At 41.7% G+C, this 19,884-nt stretch overlaps 2 protein-coding genes across 2 annotated transcripts; one reads left to right on the top strand and one right to left on the bottom strand.

Annotated features, from left to right (window-relative positions):
* Positions 1–13,761: 13,761 nt before the first annotated feature.
* Positions 13,762–15,663, bottom strand: LOC115627876 (protein MTL1). Its single transcript, XM_030523760.1, has 3 exons — positions 15,511–15,663; positions 15,293–15,446; positions 13,762–15,227 (listed from the first exon to the last, which is right to left on the bottom strand). The coding sequence occupies exons 1-3, from the start codon at positions 15,625–15,627 to the stop codon at positions 13,882–13,884; spliced, it is 1,617 nt and encodes a 538-aa protein (XP_030379620.1). The 5' UTR covers positions 15,628–15,663; the 3' UTR covers positions 13,762–13,881.
* A 1,695-nt stretch (positions 15,664–17,358) lies between these two features.
* Positions 17,359–19,776, top strand: LOC115627956. The gene is made up of 6 exons (XM_030523850.1): positions 17,359–17,556; positions 17,804–18,113; positions 18,170–18,864; positions 18,922–19,205; positions 19,263–19,327; positions 19,390–19,776. Exons 1-6 carry the CDS (start codon positions 17,359–17,361, stop codon positions 19,695–19,697), a joined length of 1,860 nt encoding a protein of 619 aa, XP_030379710.1. The 3' UTR covers positions 19,698–19,776.
* The last annotated feature ends 108 nt before the right edge of the window (positions 19,777–19,884 follow it).

Raw genomic sequence — 19,884 nt, 5'->3', positions numbered from 1 at the left:
AATTGGCCGTCGCAATCACAATGAGCTGACAATGATATAGGAGGCGAAAATCGTGTGTCGTATGCCTGAGCTATACTAGTGGGTAGGTGGGCGAGCACCCCTGGGGGAAGGAGGGGGGATGCGCATTGCTGTGGCGGCACTTAAAGAGGCTCCCACACATTAGATTTTGATTTAAAAAGCCCAAATGAAATGGAAGAGAAGAGCGGCAAAATGCGAAATGCAAAATGCGAAAAAAGAAAAAGACATCGCGAGGCATGGCACATAATAATAATAAAAATAATAATAATAACAATTCCCAAGATTGGTAACATAATCGGTTCATTGTGGGTTTTTTATTACTGTTGTTGTTGTTGTTGTAATCTCCATTGTCGACGATGCCTCCTCGCAGCGCTCCAGTCACCTAAAGCAACTAACTAACTCGCTAAGCGCCCAAGGCACAGCAATTGCTGGCGATGTGACCGCGTCCCAGCCGGTTGAAACAATAACAAAGGCAACCAGCAACAACAACAACAACAACAACAGCAACAAAATAAAATTAAAATAACTACGCCGGCGGACGACACTGAGCGTCACCAGCAGCAACAACTACAACAACAACAACAACAACAACAGCAGCAGCAGCAAGAAGAAGAGCACTGGTAGCAGCAGGCACTGAAGAAAAAAGTGAAAATTTGTCCGCGTCCAAAAATTATGCGCTTTTCACACGCGCACAGCCGCAGCGGTCGCGGCCACTGTTGGGTTGGAGCGAGAGGGGATTGGGGCGGAGACGGAGACGGAGGCGGAGGCAGTTGCGGTCCCAACACGTAATTGCCGCTACTACTTGCGACATTGGACGACCTGCGGGAGTTTCCAAGACAAGTGACAACGTGACTTTGGTTGGAAAAAAAAAAATCAGTTTCTTCTCCTTTTTCTCCATTTCGGAACCGGTCCGTCGTTTCTGCGCACAAGTTTTGCTTTAATTTTGCGCGCACATGCGCAAAATATCAACAAAGTTGCAGTCTTGACTTCTAATGGTGCACAGTGGCTCCCTAGTTGACCAAACTGGAAGACTTACCATATAGTTGAAGGCGAAGAATTAGAGATAATCAACGTAATCTATCTAGAATCATCTTAGTCTCTATATTCCATCAAGAACCCCGCCCTGTTCAGCAGAATTCCAATTTCGATCAAATCATATTTACACACATTACAACATACATTTAGATACGTGTATATAGGCATATTACTTTGGCTTAGCACTCAGTGCGCGTCTCACAGTGTCTTCTTAAAAGCCTACGACATATTTTTAATTCAAGAGAGGATATTGAACAGCTAGCCAGACTCTGAGAAGTCTCTGTTCTGGTGCTGCTGGAAGAAAAATTCTTACATTTTTAGACTTAAATTAATTGTAAATAATGCACGTTTTTGTATTCTTCTTTTATTCTTGTATTTATATAATTAAACAGCATTGACTTAAAATGATTTCCCACTTAGAAGAAAGTGTGCCAAAAACAGCCACGATTACCAATTTGTTTTGAATAAATGCTAGCCTTGGTGAGTAACGGGGTTTTTCTAAATGCACCCAAAATTCTACAATATTAGGCCAATGTCTGCAATATCATAATTCAGTCCCAGAAGCCTTGTACTGTTCGTTGTCTTCAGGAGAAAGAGTAAGCTCAGTAAGCTCTTTGTCTGTAAGTATTATGTTGTCCCACAGCACAGATAGAAAAACTCTCTACATACATACATACAAGTATACTTTAGTCGCATCTTATAGGAAAATGCTTGGGTAGCGCTTCTCGTTTTTTGTTGCCATCCAATGGTTTTCTAGCCACTGTGCGGCGCTTGAGGCTGCCGGCCGCCAACGCGGCAAGCACTGCTGGTGCGGCTGCTGCTTGAACTTGGGTGTTGAAAATTCAAATTAAAACAAAAGTAAAAGTTGTTGTTGGCAGCACTTTTTTCTAAGCGTTTTCTTTGGATTGAACTCTTTTTTTCTATGGTATTTCTTGTTTTCTTTTTGTTGTTGTTGGTCTCCGGCTATTTTATTTCACTTGACTTTTTTTCAGTTTTTGTTTGCTTTCGGGGTTTTCATTACTTTTGAGGGTCAAATGCGAACGGCAGTGGCTTTTGGTCAGGTGTATAAAATTTGTTTGTGTGTGTGTGTGCGTAAGAGTGCGTACGGGTTGGACGATCGGGTAATTAAGACATCTGATGGCTTAAGTGTCGCCAATTAAGTTACGTTTTCGTATTTGTTGTTTGTTTGCATGTTGTTTTTTTTTTCATAAACTTTATTTTATTTCCCTTTGACCGGCCGGTCTACTCGTAATTTTTGACTTTAGCAGCACTGCTATTTATTTATTTATTTACCTTTTTCGTTTTATGGCTAGAGTTATGCAAGTTCTTCGAATAACGAAAAATGGCTAAGCATTTTCGAGTCTGTGGGAAAACTTTGCCAGCTTAACGGGCGACAATTGCTGTGCCTGCGAGTCTCAATTGTGACAGAGACGACCTACCAACCGACCGAACAACCGACCAGTCACATAAATATCCGACACTCTTCTCAACTCGTTAAAATTGAAGTGAAATTGCAACTGATTATTTGAAAATTTTTGGCTTTTTGTTTGTGTGTGTGTGTGTGTTTTATTTTCTATGCTGGCGCTTTGTCTTTGCGCGCTGAGACAAAAACGATAAAAAAAAAGATTTTTTTAAATGAGAAAACTAACAACGCGAGCACCAGAGCAGCGTTGGCCGCATAATACTTTAATTATAATTAAGCGTGGCAAAAGCGATTATAAATATGCACTCATTATTTCGTCTGCCATCTTTGCCAAACGGCAGCATGTCTTTCTTTTCATTTATTAATTTTGTTTTCTTCAGTTTGCTTTTTTTTTGCCATTATTTTCAAATAGTTTGCGTCTTGTGTTGCAAGTGGAGTTTGGAATGACAGTCGGAGGCTCGTGCTGGCTGTGTGTATTTGTGACTTAATTGCCCGCCCCTCTCCACCAAATCAAATAGCGCGACGTGCCCCATTTGAATGTGTAACACGTTGCGTATGCGTAATATGTTAATTGCCTGTGCTATGCAGCATAGTTTTTGTTGTTTTTACATAAAGTACCAATCGGATTGGGTTATACAATTCCTACAGCAGTTGACACTTGAAAGCTTTGCTCTGATTTCATTTCTTTTGTATGGAAACTTATTCGAAAAGCATAAGTCCGCATACTTTCTATGCATACTAACTGCTGATCTTGCTAAAAAATGGTTTCGTTCTTAAATTGTGTTCGTCATCTGAAGAACTGGGAAGCTTAATATACGTGTATAAGTTTTATTTTCTATTTGAGGAGATTTTCAAATCATTATTGCAGGGGTTCTTCTTAAATATTTGTTCTATATTATAAAACTTTGACTTATCTTTCTGCCAAGCAGAGTCAAGCAAGCACAATCAAGACAATCATTCAAAACTCAAGTACGGCTTTTAGAGAATCTAAGCTATTTCAAATCATATCTAAATAGGTTTAACACATACCCAAATCTGGAGAAAAATGTTTAGCTAAATAAAGTCAAGCTTCTGTAGAACATATGCCGATGTAAAAAGTAGAATTACTTTCTTTATCGCAATTTAATCTCAACTTCATTGAAACGCTTTCAATATACAAGTATAGTGTGTATATGTAGAGAGATATATGTTTGTAAATAAGTGCATATGTATTTAAGTATATATGTATGTATGTAGGCAGACATGTGTTTATAAGCCTTGTCATCAGTGTGCTCATCATTGTCATTACCAAAAGCCCAACGACATTGTCATTCATGCAACGGGCTGGCAGCGAAACGCTTCACCACTTTCCTTCTCGATGCACTTGCAATTAATTTAGTAATTAAATGAATTATCGCATCAACACGTCCAGCCTTTACGATATAGTTGTTGTTGTTGTTGTTGTCGTGCCACCTGGCCATGTAAACCACGCTTTGGCTTGCCGCCTGTCTAACTGACTGTCGTCTCCGCCGACTTGGTTACAAAATACGAAAAAAAAGTCAAGAAAAAAGCAACTGCTAGCAAGTGACAGTTGGCAACGCATGCGCATGCGCATGCGTCCGAGTGTCTGTCAATTAAAGTGCCATCATCAAATGATTATATAATTGTGTGTGTGAGTGCATTAAACATTAAGCAGTCAATGACATTACGCTCTCTGCTCCGATATTATAGCATGCTGAAGCAGACAATAGAGAGTGCCCACTGTGGTCTGGTCTGGCCTGGCCTGGTCTGGTCTGGTCTGTTCCCCAACTTCTGTGCCAGACTTCGCCCCACAATGCGATCATGGACGCGTAAAACGCTGGGCGGGTGTCTAGCTGATAGGTTTTTATGATTTTATGCTTCACATCGTCACATCCAAAGAAAAACGCCGCATAACATTGAAAATTAACAGAGCGCATGCGACTAAGAGATACACTCAACCTGTTCTGATTTAAATATTTCTACAAGTATCATATACAAGTACATAGGTCTGACGAATTTGCATTGAAAACTTTTCGGAGCTATAGTAGTATGGTTTGAAACAATTACACAATATGTGGATGTGGTTAGAAGAGCAGACTGAGCGAGTCGTCATACCACATAATACATACTTGTATATTCGGAATGTTTACAAGCCAGCTATATGCTATAATCGCTTGTTTACAAATTTCAAGATATATTAATAATTATTATTATATTAATAATTATTAGAGAATCTTCTTTTTTTCTCTAGAAATTTGAAAGAAACGTGGGAAGAACACAACAAGAATATTTTGAACGCTTTTTGTAATGTTTATACCGTTAATACTTACTTGTATTTTGATAAGTGCTGGAGGTCCATTAAAACGTTCTAATAGAATACATCATCAGGCATATTGGAACACAGATATGTTAACAAGCCGTCTAATTTTCTCTACAAATTTTGAAATATCTCTGAAGACTTGCAATTTTTTAAGACCTTTTCAGACCAGATATAAGTAATGGCAAGTAAAATATGAAAGTTGCTAGCTATTTTTGTTTGCCTATTGCAGCATTTCTAGTGCCATGCATTGTCACTAAATTAATATGGTCTCTCATACATACTGTAAGCATACCCTTTAAGCGCGGATTATACAAAAAAAAATCACCATAACACCATAATACATTTAAAAGAAAGAAAATGCCCAAATGTAATGCAACAATTACACAATTGTGGGCATAAAGACAATACAATATTTTGCACATTTCCATTACACAGTTACAATTACCGACCACTCGACCGCTCCCCTTCCCTCCACTCCACTCCACTCCCCTCCCCTCCCCTCAAACCCATCCCCTCCTATGGCCATTCATGTTATTTATGCGACGCGCGCAACTGATCGCCGCACATTGGAAATTTCGTAAAAATTGTTTTGGAACGCATTTACTCCCAATTGAAATGCACTGAGCTGCGTGTGCAGCACCTGTTACGCATGCCAAAAAACAAAAAACAAAAAAAAAAAAACAAAAATAGCGAAACATAAAACCCAAAACAAAGGCAAGACACATAAATATACAATATATAGTACCTATATTTATGCATAACTTTGGGGAATTGCTTGCGTTTTATGTAACAAAAAAAGCAACAACAAAAACTCGGTTGTCTGCGCATTTGGCATGCTAATCTTTGGGCCTGTTGCCTCCACGCTGGGTGAATCGATCTCGGGTGCTGCCAACAGACAGTAAATAAAACCGAAGCGGAAAAGAAGGCCACAACCGAAATATCTAATTGCCATTTACTGCCGTTTGACTGATAGCCGCCAGCAGCTTTGCCAACAGTTCCAGCATTGGCCGCATTGGCAGATGACGCCCAGATAAACAGAAATATCATGGGAATCAGCTAAAGCCTGATCACAAATACAAGTACATGACCATTTGGATCGTGCAGTAGTTTGGTGAGCGCGCCCCTAGGCTGAGTCCGCATTCGACATACTTGTAGTACAGCAGCAGGACAAGGGTATAGATTATAATGAACTGTAACTGCAAAGTTACAACTCTATAGACTTCTTATTAATTGGCCATAATTCGAAACAATAGTTAGCTAATTAGAAACATGAACGCGAGCCGGCACGAATGCTTAGATCGGGCTTGGGTTTTATCAAAAGTTATATTAGGAAGCATTATTTACCTGAAATGCTTGTGCGAGTATATACTCGTATATGTACACAGAAATGGTTTTAAAACGAATATTTTCTTCAAAAAATAAGAAGTTATTCATTTATATAGTTACTAATCTCTAAGTGAACATTCCATAAATTTTTGAAACGATACAAACAGTGGCCTTGCTACAGAAATTTTCATTCTCCTTCCCCAATAGTAGATTAGTAACAGTTGCAGATACAATAAATAGCATATAAGAATTGGAAAATAGGTCCACTTATAATAAATTAAAGATGTCAAAATTCATGAGTCAATTATTCAAGGCAAATTACATAGTTGATAAAATTGTCAACAAGTTCAAAAACCCCATACACTAGATATATTTGATTTGTTTTTAAGATTTCATTTAGCTGGACACATAACATGATAGATCAGAATTGAGAGTTGAGGGGCAGATTCTAAAATGTTTTAATCAACCACAGATTTGTATTTAATTTTCAAACGTATTCGGCAAAAAACGCTTAGCGCTTTTCTTCGGTACACTCTTTTGATAATCTGTTTATAGGAATGAAGGAACGTCTTCTGTTTCAGTTTTCATTTAGTTTAATTATTTAATGAGAAGTTTTTATGAGTTTATGTCATTTCTGAAACTAATTGCGTTAATTGTTTGAGAACTTTGGGCAATTCCCAGTAGAATTATTCTCGCTGTTTAACACAAAGGCTTGATGTGCAGGTAATACATTTTTATTTTTCAAATCGAATGCATTTTTCTTGTCTTAACTGAAATCCTTTCTTCTAGATGTTATAAAATTCAGTCTATGGCTGGCTGGACGAGCGCCACAAATCAAAGTAGACAGTCGCGTCTGAGTAACAAAATCCGGCGTAGCCCATAAAACGCAGTCGCTGTAGAAATTCTAGGTAACCAGAGTCGGTGGTTGGCTTGCGAGGGCCATATGTGTGTAGGTACAAGTATGTATGTATGTAAAACTCGCACATCACTCACCATTTTCACGGTCTGCTCAGACAAATGCATAAAATTTCCCAGAAAACTCCAAAGACGAGCTGTCCGCCTCGCAGACGCTTCGTTCTTTCGGGTCCCGCTCACGTGTTATCCACTTGAAAGGCGGCACTTGACTCGACCCTTGATTGATGCTGATCCTGCCTTCTGAGGTGCACAGGTAGAAATGTAAAGTTGTTTCTAGATTCTTTTCGTTAACTATTTCTTTATATAAATCTTCAGTTAACACCACTAGAGCTGTGCCTTTAATTCTTGTTGTTATTCAATGTCTTTTATAATAATAATACTGCAAACATTTAGTTGCAATTTTTGGTAAATTGAAAAAAAAATTACATTACACACTGAGACAATCTTTAATTGTCTACGCAAAAAAAAAAAACAAAGAACTATAATTATATTTGCACAATATTCGATTTTCACTTTCGTTGAGGTTTCGGGAGGCTTTTTGTTTTTAAATACGTATGTTTTTTATTCCAATGCAATGCTACCGTCCGAGCCGCAAAATCAAACACGAACAGACAAACTGCACATGCGCGCAGGCGCCTTCAAACTGAGCCGTCCGCGCGGAAAATACTGCAGGTAAAGCGACCTGTGACGGTGTCGCATGCGCGTTGAGCGACGCGTCGTGTCGTGTCGCGTCGCGTCGCGTGAGAGCAAGAGTGGGAGAGCAAGAGAGCGCACGTTTGCATGGCCGGGCGACAGCGATGATGACAACGGCGGCTTTTCTCAAAGCAAACACGCAAAATGTGGCAAGCGGTGCAGTTCGTTGTTGCCGCGCCACGGACTTGGCCTCAGGCATCCTTTAAGGCGATCATCGCGACTTGCTCTGCACCCTACACTCGTTTCGGATGTCCCTTTGGGTATTACGAAACATTTGTGCAGTTCTAAAACGCAATCTTCAATAGTATTTAACACATAGAAGACTTGATGTATTTTTTATTTATTTTATTTATTTATTTATATTTATGATATGAGAAGAAAATTACTTTACAAAAATATTAAAAGCTAGGAAAGCCCAAGTACCAGAAATCTTATTATAATACATTAATATCTAATAAACGCCTCCGCCCCAGTAGGCGAATATTATTTGGCTTTCGGCTGGCTATGTCCCATCTCACAGCCAATTTGTATCATCGCCAATCGGATTCTCCCTATTCTAAGAGCAGCGTTTTGCAGCCACAAAGAGAGAAGCACTGACCTCCACAAGTTTTCATAATTTTCGATAAATTTTTTGCAATTTCTGTTGTTCGATTTGAATTATTTAAACTCTTCTTTTATATTCAATTTACTTATAGCCACTCTGACTACATTACGCCGTGATCCGGGGTACAGCTGGTCAAATGGGAAATGAAATTCCACACTTTATAATGTTTTTCCTACACATTGATCGACAGCATATATTGTCGACATAAGGGAATACTTGTATAAATGACATCAAAATATCGGTCTGTATGAAAGTAAGGATCTGGGATCTGGCATCTTTTTAGAGAGCATAAAAATTGGTTATTTAGCTGTCCATGCTTTACAAATATTAGACCAATGATTTATTTATTTGAGCATGCTACGGCTTACAGGGGAGTATGCTTAGATAGATTGGGTTATACTAGGTTGATTGGAAAGCTTTATTGTCACTTTTCACAGATCACAGAGGGGTTGCAGGAGGGAAATAAAATATGCTATCTAAACAATTTTGAGCTACATATGTATAGTATGTATATATTTTAATTTATTATGAAGATGCAAAGTTTTCCTGGGGATTAATGAATGTATTTGGGGTTGAATTATCAAGAACATAGTGGCATACATAAATATTCAAAATATTCAAAATGTTTGGTATAACGTTCCTCTAAAGATTTGTCAGAAGTTGGTATCCTCTAAGTCTGCAGGAATAAAAAAATAAAAAATCATCAATAATAATAATGGTGGACAGGGTATTAATCAGAGTATTAAGTGCGCTCTAATCAGTTCTAACAAAATTTCTTGGACACACCTATTATTCTGTCCAGCCGAAATATTTGTATTTTATGAATTAAGCAAAAGCAAAGATATTTTTTATTTGTTTCAACGCCGAAGTATGTTTTTGTTAAAAACCTACTTATTCTTTGGGAATAATTAAACAAAGTATATACATACTTGTATGAAGGCCAAGCTTTTTTTAAAAAAAATACATGCTCACACCTATTATTCTGTTCAGGTGTACTACAAGTATATTTTGAAGATGTCGTAAATAGTAAGAACATAAGTCTTTGCTAACCCATCGAGATATGTGAACAGTTGGCCTCCCACTTCTTGGATTCCAGAGCAATGTCGAGAGTTAAGGCGACACCGCGTATAATTTTACAACTCTTTAATGTTGATTTTTTGCTCAAATAACATATTTTACATACTTTTCTTTAAACAACATGGAAACGTGTAAATGTACAAATTACATAACAATGAGTGTGAGTGAGTAACATCAAATAAAGATACAATTGTATCTGGTTATTTATCTCCAGTTTGTTGGTGGGTCGGTCGGTCAGACGCCAGTGGGCGCAGCCAAAATGTTCGCACGAACTGTTTGTTTTTCGTTGTTGTTGTTGTTGTTTTTTCTACTTTTTTTTTTTGGGTCAAAGACAAACACTTGTCGTTGCTGTTCAAGTGTCACCGGACGGAAGAAAGTGGCGCTCACGCAGACATACTACAAGTATACAAGTATAGTATGTACTATACGAGTATAAATAGTATGTCATAATTGTAGTCAGATAGTGGGCCTACTTGTAGACCCACCAGCCTAGACAACACTCTGGATCAGCTATAAAGGCTCGTAGTTGTTACATACTCGTAGTAGCTATTTGTGCAAAAATGACAATCATTTAGGGCCAAATGGCAACCACGTACCAGTCGAAATGGTTTCATATTTACACTCTAACATGGGTTGTTATCAGTGCGCATCGTTGGTTGGAGCTCGGGAGTACGTGCCTGGACTGCGTCCAACAATTTTACATTTCAAATGGCGTCCATTTGGGCTGCTGGCCTAGCCCGGCCCAACCCGGCCCGGCCCGATGCCGATGCAGCCCAGACGAGGGGCATCGCTTTAATTGTCGCCGCCGTTGAAATAATTTTAACGAGTTACGCGCATGCGCAATTGTCCAACCAAGCAGCCAAGCAACCAACCAACTAACCAACTATCCAGCTAGCTATCTAGCTAGCTAGCCAACCGCTCGCTTGTGCCGCACCACTTTATGCAACCGCCGCACCACTTTCACTCATTTGAGAATTCATTGAGTTGTGGCCGTGCGATTCACTTGCATATTTATTGTTGTGATCAGTGCAGATTTCTATGCTTTCCATACTCGTATGCGTCGCCATCAGCATTTATTTAGCGCATAATTTGCCGTAATGGGCCATAATGCGGAAGCCACGCAAACGATGCCTTCACCGAGTCTTGTCCACATAGGCGGTACTACTACTATTGCATAATTACTATCATCCTACAAGTACACATCCAGTCCGCCCCAGCAGAGTATCCTACCAGCACGAGCCAGCCGAGCCGTTCCTCCATCCAGCACTTTAAATCAATCCGTCATATGATGATTCTTGGCTCTAAGAGTGATTTTTTATTGTTCATTTCTATATCTTATAGTCATATGGTAGATTATAGCGCACCGACTTTGATGAAATTTCCGTTTTGTAATTTAAAATGTAATACCAATTCGCTTGGTTGAGATACCTTAAGAAAACGCCAAGCAGTATATGTGATTCATGCACAGATCGGTCCTATGGGAGGTAAATGAAATAATAAAACCGACTATGGTTTATTTACTAGTTGGTCTGCGTATAAATAAGTTTATGTTTGGTCTTTATAGTTTATTTATTTTTATACCCTGTACCCAAAGGGTAAAAGGGCATATTAGTTTTGTGCGAGTGTTCATGTAACACACAGAAGGAGGCGTGGCAGAGTATATATATTCTTGATCAGGATGACAAGTCCGCCTGTCCGCCTGTGTGTCCGTCTGTTTGTATGAACGCAAGGATCTCAGAAAGTATAAGAGCTAGATTAACCATATTTTGTATTCACATTCTTCTAAACACGAGAAAGGACGAATTTGTTCATTTTTTCCGATTTTATATTTAATGTAATTAATTAATTAAACTAATTAAATTTTTAAACATTTTTTATTTGCAACAAGAGAATTAAAGTGCATTCGGACTTTTTAGTGTAGCCTTTCACCCTTCGGGTCCAAATAATCTAGCCAAGTTAGAAAAGTATTTTCAGTTTATGTTCCAAAACGGGATTTAACAATCTCGATTAAAGCACACCTAAGTACAAATACGAACTCCACATTCCAAGAGACTGTGATGATGCATTTCCCCAGCGTTTCCCCATGACATACTTAATTATACGAGTAAGTAGTGACAAATTTGGCCGATTGGAGTCATTCGCCCGTACAAGTATTTGTCTGATATCTACTGCTGGGTCCGATATCTTGTGACTTGGCTTAATGAGTTTGCTTACGTTTCACTACACACAGTCGCATACAAGTAGATACGCATGTAGATACATTTAATAGATTTGCCAAATATTGGATAACAAAATGTGCACGTTTCTTTGGTCGCTTGCAAATTGGGTTTTATTATATTTGATTGTTTTTGTTTTTTGGTTTTTTTTGGGCGAGTGCCTGTCGTCACATTGTTGGACAGTTCAATTATTAATCTATTGAAAACAGCTGATAAGATATTGAAGTCGAAATCATTTTCTAACGAAATCTATTGCCTAATGAAGACAAGCAAAGTGTCTGCATATCTGCATGCCAAATATTCGAATCGCCCGGGTGCTTTAAGCACTTTAGTGCGATCCGACTGTTGGGATGTGACAAACATGTTTTCATTTTAATAATGTTTTTATTATTCTAAAGGGGCTTATTCGTTTTAAAAAAATAAAATAAACACACGTAAAGACGTGTGAATACAAAATAAAAAAAAACGTGGTAAAAAAAAAATGAAAATACTTCTATTGCTTAAAATAGCGCAGCGGCGTCTTTATTGCTCGGCCTTGGTCTGCTTAAATGTTGCCATTAGCTTCAATTGTGGCAACTGGCGACCATCGTGTCCAGCAGGCACATGCCCGAGCGAGTATCGTAGGCCTCGCCATTGGGGCACGCCTTAAGGATAGCATTAAACTTATTATCCTGTGCGTCCCAGTTGCATGCGTAGTATTCGTGGCAGCTTGAAGCGGAAGCATAGCTACCCTCAACCGCGCATTCGAACTCGGTGGCTTCTTGCTGCAGCTGTTCGTTGGTCGCACAGGAGCTTTCAGTGGTACAATAAAATTTACCCAAGTCGAAACCCATACCTTCCGGGCAATCGAGAATCCGATGATTCAAGTCATTGTTATACTTGAAGCATACCATGTACCGGTTGCAGGCATTACTCGCTGGGTAAATTCCTACGTTAGCGCAGGGGCTAGGCGTAGTCGGAGATACTGCGGTGGTCGATGTGCTGCTCTCGGAACTTGCATTGCCGTCTACGGTGGTACTGGAACCGTCATCGCCTCCGTCGGTGGTACTGGAACCGTCATCGCCTCCGTCGGTGGTACTGGAACCGTCATCGCCTCCGTCGGTGGTACTGGAACCGTCATCGCCTCCCTCGGTGGTACTGGAACCGTCATCGCCTCCCTCGGTGGTACTGGAACCGTCATCGCCTCCCTCGATGGTACTGGAACCGTCATCGCCTCCGTCGGTGGTACTGGAACCGTCATCGCCTCCCTCGGTGGTACTGGAACCGTCATCGCCCCCTTCGGTGGTACTGGAACCGTCATCGCCCCCTTCGGTGGTACTGGAACCGTCATCGCCTCCGTCGGTGGTAGCGGAACTTTCATCCCCCCCTTCGGTGGTAGCGGAACTTTCATCCCCCCCTTCGGTTGTGTCGGAACTTCCATCGCCTCCTTCGGTGGTGTCGGAACTTCCATCGTCTCCTTCGGTGGTACTGGAGCTTTCATCGCCTTCCTCGGTGGTCTCGGAACTCTCATCGTAGTTGGCAGTAGTTTCAGCAAAGTTAGCCGTGGTGCTATCATCGTCATGAATGTCTGGATCCACCGACGTGGGTGCTGGTGTTGGTGTAGTGGGTGCTGGTGTTTGTGTTGTGGGTGCTTGTGTTGGTATAGTGGGGTTTTCAATGTCACCACCATCACGTGGGACAATCTCCTTAGATACACACTCTGCCATTTCGGCATTGAACACATCACCGTCTTGGCATTGCAAATATCGCACCGTATAGCCACCAGATTTGTTAATGTCGCAGGCATAAAACTCGGGCGTGTTGTCCACAAGTGGAAAGAACCCTGCTTGGGTACAAGGGTTACCTACAAGCGGTACACCCCATCCACTGCCCAGAAGCAAGGTGGCAAACAGCACCTGGATCTTAAACATTTTTGCGATATCGCTGATTTCCAATAAATCGGTAATTATGTATTCCACTCGTTATTTGAATTGGCAGACTAACTGGGCCGGGCTCTTGGCGCAGTTCTTATATAGCTGTCAAGTAGCAGTCTTGCTATCGCCATAGAGACGATTGGGTATAATTAGCTGATAAACGAGTGCTAGGTCGTCGTTGTCCGTACCCTATTTATCGGAAGTAGTAGCTGTTCCACAAATTTGAAAGATCTCATCGCTTTATTCATGCTAAAATAACAACAAAATACGAAAATAAAAATAATTAAATTTGTTAAATACACCAACATAGATTCTTAAGACAAGGGGCTTATGGTCCAGTTCTACTCGTTGCTTGGAGTGCATGCGCCTATCTGTGCGTCAAATATGTGCAAACCTCTACACTCCAGGGCCAGTGTCAGCAACTGACCATTTTGGCTAACGCAAGCAAAGAACTGCTGGGGATTCTGGCGTGGATAATTTCCCTCGCGGCTACATTGGAAGTTCTCTGGCTGGGGTCCTAGCTGTTGGGGCCATTCTGTGTCTTCCTCGGATTGCTCACTTTCTGCAGACTGTACCTTATTCTTATTCTTTTCCTTTTCCTTTTCTTGTTTGGCCTGCTGTTTGGCTTGCTCTTTGGCGGCCTTCTTTGCTTGTTTCTCCAGCTCCTTTTGCTGTTTCAGTGCCAGTTTCTCCTGCTGCTTGAGCACCTTCTGTCGCAACTTTTCCTCAGCCTTGAACGCCTTCTGCTCGCGTTTAATTGCAGCCAAGTCGCTAGACTCAAGCAGCTCACTGCCTGGAGTCAATTGCGTCCAATCGTAACGCCAACATCTGCCCAAAACTGGTTCGAATCTTTGGCCAATGGAGCAGCGTACACGGTACTTGTGTAATCCCCCCAATAGGCTTGGAACACAATTGTAGTAATGGCTGTCATCGCTGCCACTAAAACGTCCTACAGCAGTGCAATTGAAACCATCGTCGCTGCACGCCGCCAGATCTCGGGTGCAACGTCCGTAGAGGGGGGTGAAGGCTGTGAGTGGCGGGCATACCTGTTCCAGAGCCACCAGCTGTCCAGTGAGCGCATCCAGAAGACAGTTGTAGTAGCGTCGGCAGTCACCATCAAGGTGAGCAAAATGGCCGGTACTTTGACACTCAAAGACAGGTGGAGCCGGCGGTGTTGGCGCTATGGTGCTGGCTTCCGGAACTAATGTTGTAGTAACAGGCTCCTGTCCATTGGCATTTCCACTGGAAGTAGTTGTGGTAATAGGGTCCGAGTCCTCTGCGTTGCCGCTGTTAACTGTTGTGGTATCAATTGGTGCGCCACCATCGCTATTGTTCGGCTCTGTGGTTGTAGAAGCTGGTTCATCCGGAGAGTTTGTTGATATTTCCTCGTTAGCTGCCGTACTAGTTTCTTCATCAGGACTTGTCGTCGTTGTGGTTGAATCTCCATTATTGACATCGTTGGCTGACGTTGTTGTTTCTTCATCAGGACTTGTCGTTGTTGTGGTTGAATCTCCATTATTGACATCGTTGGCTGCCGTTGTTGTTTCCTCATCAGGACTTGCCGACGTTGTGGTTGAATCCTCTTCATTGACATCGTTGGCTGACGTAGTTGTTTCCTCATCAGGACTTGCCGTTGTTGTGGTTAAATCTTCAATAGTGACATCGGTTGTAAGGCCTATGCCACTGCCTATGAGAATATGTGAATAAATCGTTGTGATTTTTTGATGATTTTTTTTACAAGATCCGTCCTACCTGATCCGCTTTCGTTGTTTTCCTCCGTGGTCGTTGTCAGAGAGTCTGAGTCCAAGCCTGCGGTGGTGATGCCACTCCAGGCATCTGTACCAACTGCGAGAGCTCCGCTACCCTCAGTACTAAGTGCCACAATGCCGCAGGACTTGTTGAGTAGCTGCAAGTGTGATTAATCCGTGAAGAATTCTGATTACTTTCAATCCACACAATGTGTCACTCACCAGCGCTATGCAGAGTAGCAGCATGGAGAAGGCTACTGAAAACTTTCCACGCCTTGTTATCATGGTCGTATTTATTGCTGAATTAGTCGTTGTCGTCGTCATCGCTACCTGTACCATAGGCTAACGTCGGTCGATCGTTGTATGAGCGGTTCGCATGGCTTACGGCCGATTTTATATGAAAATGCCGTTTGTTTTTAGAGCGGATGCTGTGTACATCAATTGTGTGGTCTTAGCACTTGACGCTGCTGTGGGCCCTGGAATATCTTGATATCTTAGGCAAATAGCAAATAAAAATCTGTCACGCTTGGCGCTATTTTTTGTGTTAACCGTTGTCAGCGCCTACGGTTCGTTGCAAAATATATATACACACATGGATACCACTTGCAGGGAAAACATAGTTGTAAAGTAATAATCCACACAACCACCGACGCTTCTAACATTTTATCTACCCTACGATCTAACTGGCCATCCAGATGCCCGACACCTGCCGCCGACGCTGATCCGTGGAATTGAAACGGAAATGTGTAAAGATAATGCCACTTTGACTGCAGATAAAGCGATAAGGGGTCAAGCAGTGTGTTGATGGGGGGACTAGATTATTTGTTTGTTTTTGGCCACCGAATCTTCCAGTGACAATTACTTGATGTTATTTGGATATGAGACGATCCAATGTTATCACGATAACAAGTGCTGGAAATGTGACTCACTCGGGTACACAAAAAGGTCGAAAAAATTAATAAAAAAAAAAACCACTAGTCATTTGAATTTGCAGAACGCCTAAAAGTACCCCAGAAGGCAACTATTTTTAGACAGCTGTACAATTATTTTCCACCACAACTGAAAGTTCGTTTAAAACAGTTTTTCTTTGGCTTTTATTTGTTGTTGCTTATGATTGATTTATTAAAATGGCAAATGAATGGGAATATATGTATTTCGTTTCTATTGCGAGTAAAGTTTCAACATCAAGATCGCTTCCTTCAGCATGTCTCGCTATATATGAAATGGAATGCTATTTTGAATAGGAATATTTTCGCATTATATGATGTTTAATGTTTCAAATCAAAGCAATTAATCATGCATTTTTTTTTTGGAAAATTTCCCTGTACAATAAAAATTCATAACCGTATCTAACAGAAAATGGAAAATAAATCACCATCTCTTTCACAAAAATACAAAGAATCTCATTCACACATTCTCTGAAGATAACTACTACCAGATAAGTTGTTTTGTATCCTCGCCCAATTGGCAGGCATTGTCTTTTCTCGTAGCTTTCAGGAAATGAAAAATATCTTAAAATTGAATGGACGTTTCAAGTAGATAAGGGTAACTCGTTAACTAAAGCATAATCATACCAATCGGCATAATGAATTCGATCAACTGCGGTTGGTTATATACAAGTACACATTCCATTAAGGCGCAAAGCTGGATGGCGGCGACAGCAGCAACGCCATTGTCGTTGCTGAAGAACACTAGACAAGTGACAGAATAGTGCATGAGCGCCAACAACACTTTTACATATGAATATATGTATCTGTATCTGACGTTAATCTCGCCCACAGACACACACACACATACACCCGCACCCACATACGAACACACCCGCATCTGTGCGTTTATATGAAAAGATATCTCACTGTGATAAGCTTGATTTTTATCAGTGCTTTTGGCATTATCTAAACGGTTTTCGGTTTGGAAAAATGATGACTGCTAAGCGGCCAGACGCGCGTCATACGGCAGCAGCCACACAAAAGTTTGAACAGAAACATCGTTAACGGATCAGAGCCACGACCTTTGTTTTTGTTATTGTTTTTCGTGCTTGTGCCATCGTAAGGATCTTAATCAAGTGAAATGAGGCCAATGACTGGGACAACGACAACAACAGCAATGACAGCAACAACCACAGCATTGACAGCCACAAGCGGCAGCGCTGCCGTCGCTGCTCCAGTTCGTCGCACCACCGCCCGAGCCACCGCCGGTGTACAGCGCCGTCGAGTCGTCAAGAAGCACATCCAACAGAAGTACATGCTCTGCGGCTTTGCCATACACGTAATAAGTCTTAGTCTAATAACCTATTAATCTACTCTATAAGAGTCTGAGATTTGTGAACTTTTAAAAATTGAATGCCACGGAAAGTTTCTGCTTTTAAGAAATGAGTGAATAGCAGCAATTCGAGAGTCAAAAATTGTTGGTGGTGGAGTTTTCAAGTAAAAGCTCCAATCCAATCTAATGGGCTTCACGTATAAATATAATATCCAATAATTTACCAATAAACCTCAATTTATGCATCCCTCAGGCGTTCCTTGCCACGCCCGCATTTTTGTATGGCAACGTTGTTGAATCTGACAAGGATCTGGTGCTGCGTATTTGGCCAGCCATTGTCTATCAGGCCACAGGCGAGCTTTGCCGCTCCATTATGGAGCATCTCGACACAGAGTACAGTGGAAGAGCACGTGAGACAACAAAGTATCGTCGAATCTTTTTGCTGGCTACTCTCATTGCCTGCATCTCGCTAATGATAAGCGGTATATTTTTCTCATCGGCCTGGGTGGTTGTTACCACAACCACGCAAACGGTAGCCATTGTCTTTTATGGCTTCTTTGCCGGTAAGTAACAAGTATTGCCCATGAAAAGATCATCTTCAGAAGGCTGTAATTTGCAGGCATCGGCGCCAGTCTTTATCTGTGGCGCACTCACGTAATATTGGAGGCAGTACGTCCGCGCGAGGACAAATATGTGCGCAAGACGATTCACTTGTGCGGTGAGGCCTTTTGCCAACTGTTCCTCTCATTCGTCTTCACCAGCCTCCGCACACTCTATGGCACGGCGCAATCTATTGTTCTAATGTCGGCGCTGCTCGTTAATCTTATACCCTTGAGTTTAATAATCACGAAGCATCGTGAGGACGCCTTCACGACAAAACGTATTTCGGTGATAAAGGCAGAGACAGGATTTGCGGCGTTGCCCCTACGAAGTCTGCCTGCCCATCTTGTGGCTGATCAATTGGATGGCTTGGATACGGTGGGATCGCCATGGCGTAATCCTTCCCCTGACGTTAATACCGGTTCTGCACCGGTTGCTGTCCTAGCTGCCGCCGTCGCTGATACGCATTCAAATTACATGCTGGCTACAGACGAAGCCTATGTGACATATGTGAATCCCAATGGTGTCGAGATCATGGAAATAATACCCGAGGAGGATGAGACATTGTCCATGATGCGCTCCAGTACCGCCACTATTGACAACTATGGACGCCTGAGTGTGCATGCTTCCCAATCGTTGTCCAATGGCCGTGTGTATCAATCGCAGATCTCTGGTGGCAGTGCCACAACACCAGTGGATCCCTACACCAATCTGGTTAGTGTGACTTCCGATTCCAATAATTACCAACATTTTTAACTTTTTTCCGAACAGCATCGCATAAGGCGAATGTCGCGAGCTGTAACTTCGCATTTGTGGTGGAATCTGCTGGATAAGATCGCCATGCCGCTGCAGCAGGCGCTGCTGGTGCCGCAGTTATATGCGACCACACTACTATTGTCAGCTGATATTTTTAGCTACGTGATGTGTCTTACTGTTCTACCCGGGCTGGCTGTGAGCCACCACGCATTAAAAAATGCCGAAATTCCGTTTCTCTTTTCGTTGTTGGCCTTTCCATGGATGTGCTTCTCGCTGATGACGCCACGATTTGGCAGCAGGTGAGTGTCGACAATGATGCATCGATTTCTCAAGCTCCTTTAAATGCTCTGCCGCAGTCTGTACAAGCACAAGCTGCAATGGCACTCAATGGGCAGCATCTGCAAGTTTATGGCCTTGATTTGTAAGTAACCCATACGTTTCCCGTTATAAATTTTGCATTTAACTCTTCTTCAATCCCGTTAGTTATTAGCTTCTCAACATCGAAGCTACTGTTAAGCGTTTCGGCCGTTCTACTGGGCTTTGGCCAGGTTGTCACCGCCTTTCTGCAAGAGCTAGTATTTCAGATGAGCATGCCGCGCGCCAATTGGACCGCCATCCGCAGGCCTGTGCACTTCACCAACGGCCTGTTGATATTGGTTTGGGGCGCTTTGGCGCATTGGGTTGTGGTGCGATACTCCTTCCAGGCCACCGTTTTGTTGGCGGGTACGCTTTACGGTGCAACGACGTTATTATGGAATTTCTTGTTCTTCTGTTGCCAAAGCAATGATTGATGAGGACGTGGTTTATACAAAATGTGTTGATGTGTATTTGTTTTGAGCGTGGGTGATATTATAAATGAAGTTGAGACAATTAAGTAGTTTTCACTTTACATACATAAATACATGTAAATGTTTGTAGTCAAAGGCTTCGTTCATGGGCTCAAAACGCTATTTACCGCTATTTCGCTGAGCACCCGTA

Source organism: Scaptodrosophila lebanonensis, unplaced genomic scaffold, assembly GCF_003285725.1.
Source record: "Scaptodrosophila lebanonensis strain 11010-0011.00,11010-0021.00 unplaced genomic scaffold, SlebRS2 tig00000098-arrow-pilon, whole genome shotgun sequence".
NCBI classification, from domain to species: domain Eukaryota; kingdom Metazoa; phylum Arthropoda; class Insecta; order Diptera; family Drosophilidae; genus Scaptodrosophila; species Scaptodrosophila lebanonensis.
The sequence above is the reverse complement of the archived record's forward strand: the minus strand, read 5'-3'. Positions and strand labels throughout refer to the sequence as shown.

Bases quoted from the DNA above. Each gene is read 5' to 3' on its own strand.
- LOC115627876 (XM_030523760.1), bottom strand. From the start codon at position 15,627: ATGGTACAGGTAGCGATGACGACGACAACGACTAATTCAGCAATAAAT. The intron at 15,447-15,510 runs GTGAGTGACACA...TCACACTTGCAG, and splicing joins TGCTACTCTGCATAGCGCTG to CTACTCAACAAGTCCTGCGG. The intron at 15,228-15,292 runs GTAGGACGGATC...ATATTCTCATAG, and splicing joins AAACAACGAAAGCGGATCAG to GCAGTGGCATAGGCCTTACA.
- LOC115627956 (XM_030523850.1), top strand. From the start codon at position 17,359: ATGAGGCCAATGACTGGGACAACGACAACAACAGCAATGACAGCAACA. The intron at 19,206-19,262 runs GTGAGTGTCGAC...GCTCTGCCGCAG, and splicing joins ACGCCACGATTTGGCAGCAG to TCTGTACAAGCACAAGCTGC. The intron at 19,328-19,389 runs GTAAGTAACCCA...CAATCCCGTTAG, and splicing joins CAAGTTTATGGCCTTGATTT to TTATTAGCTTCTCAACATCG.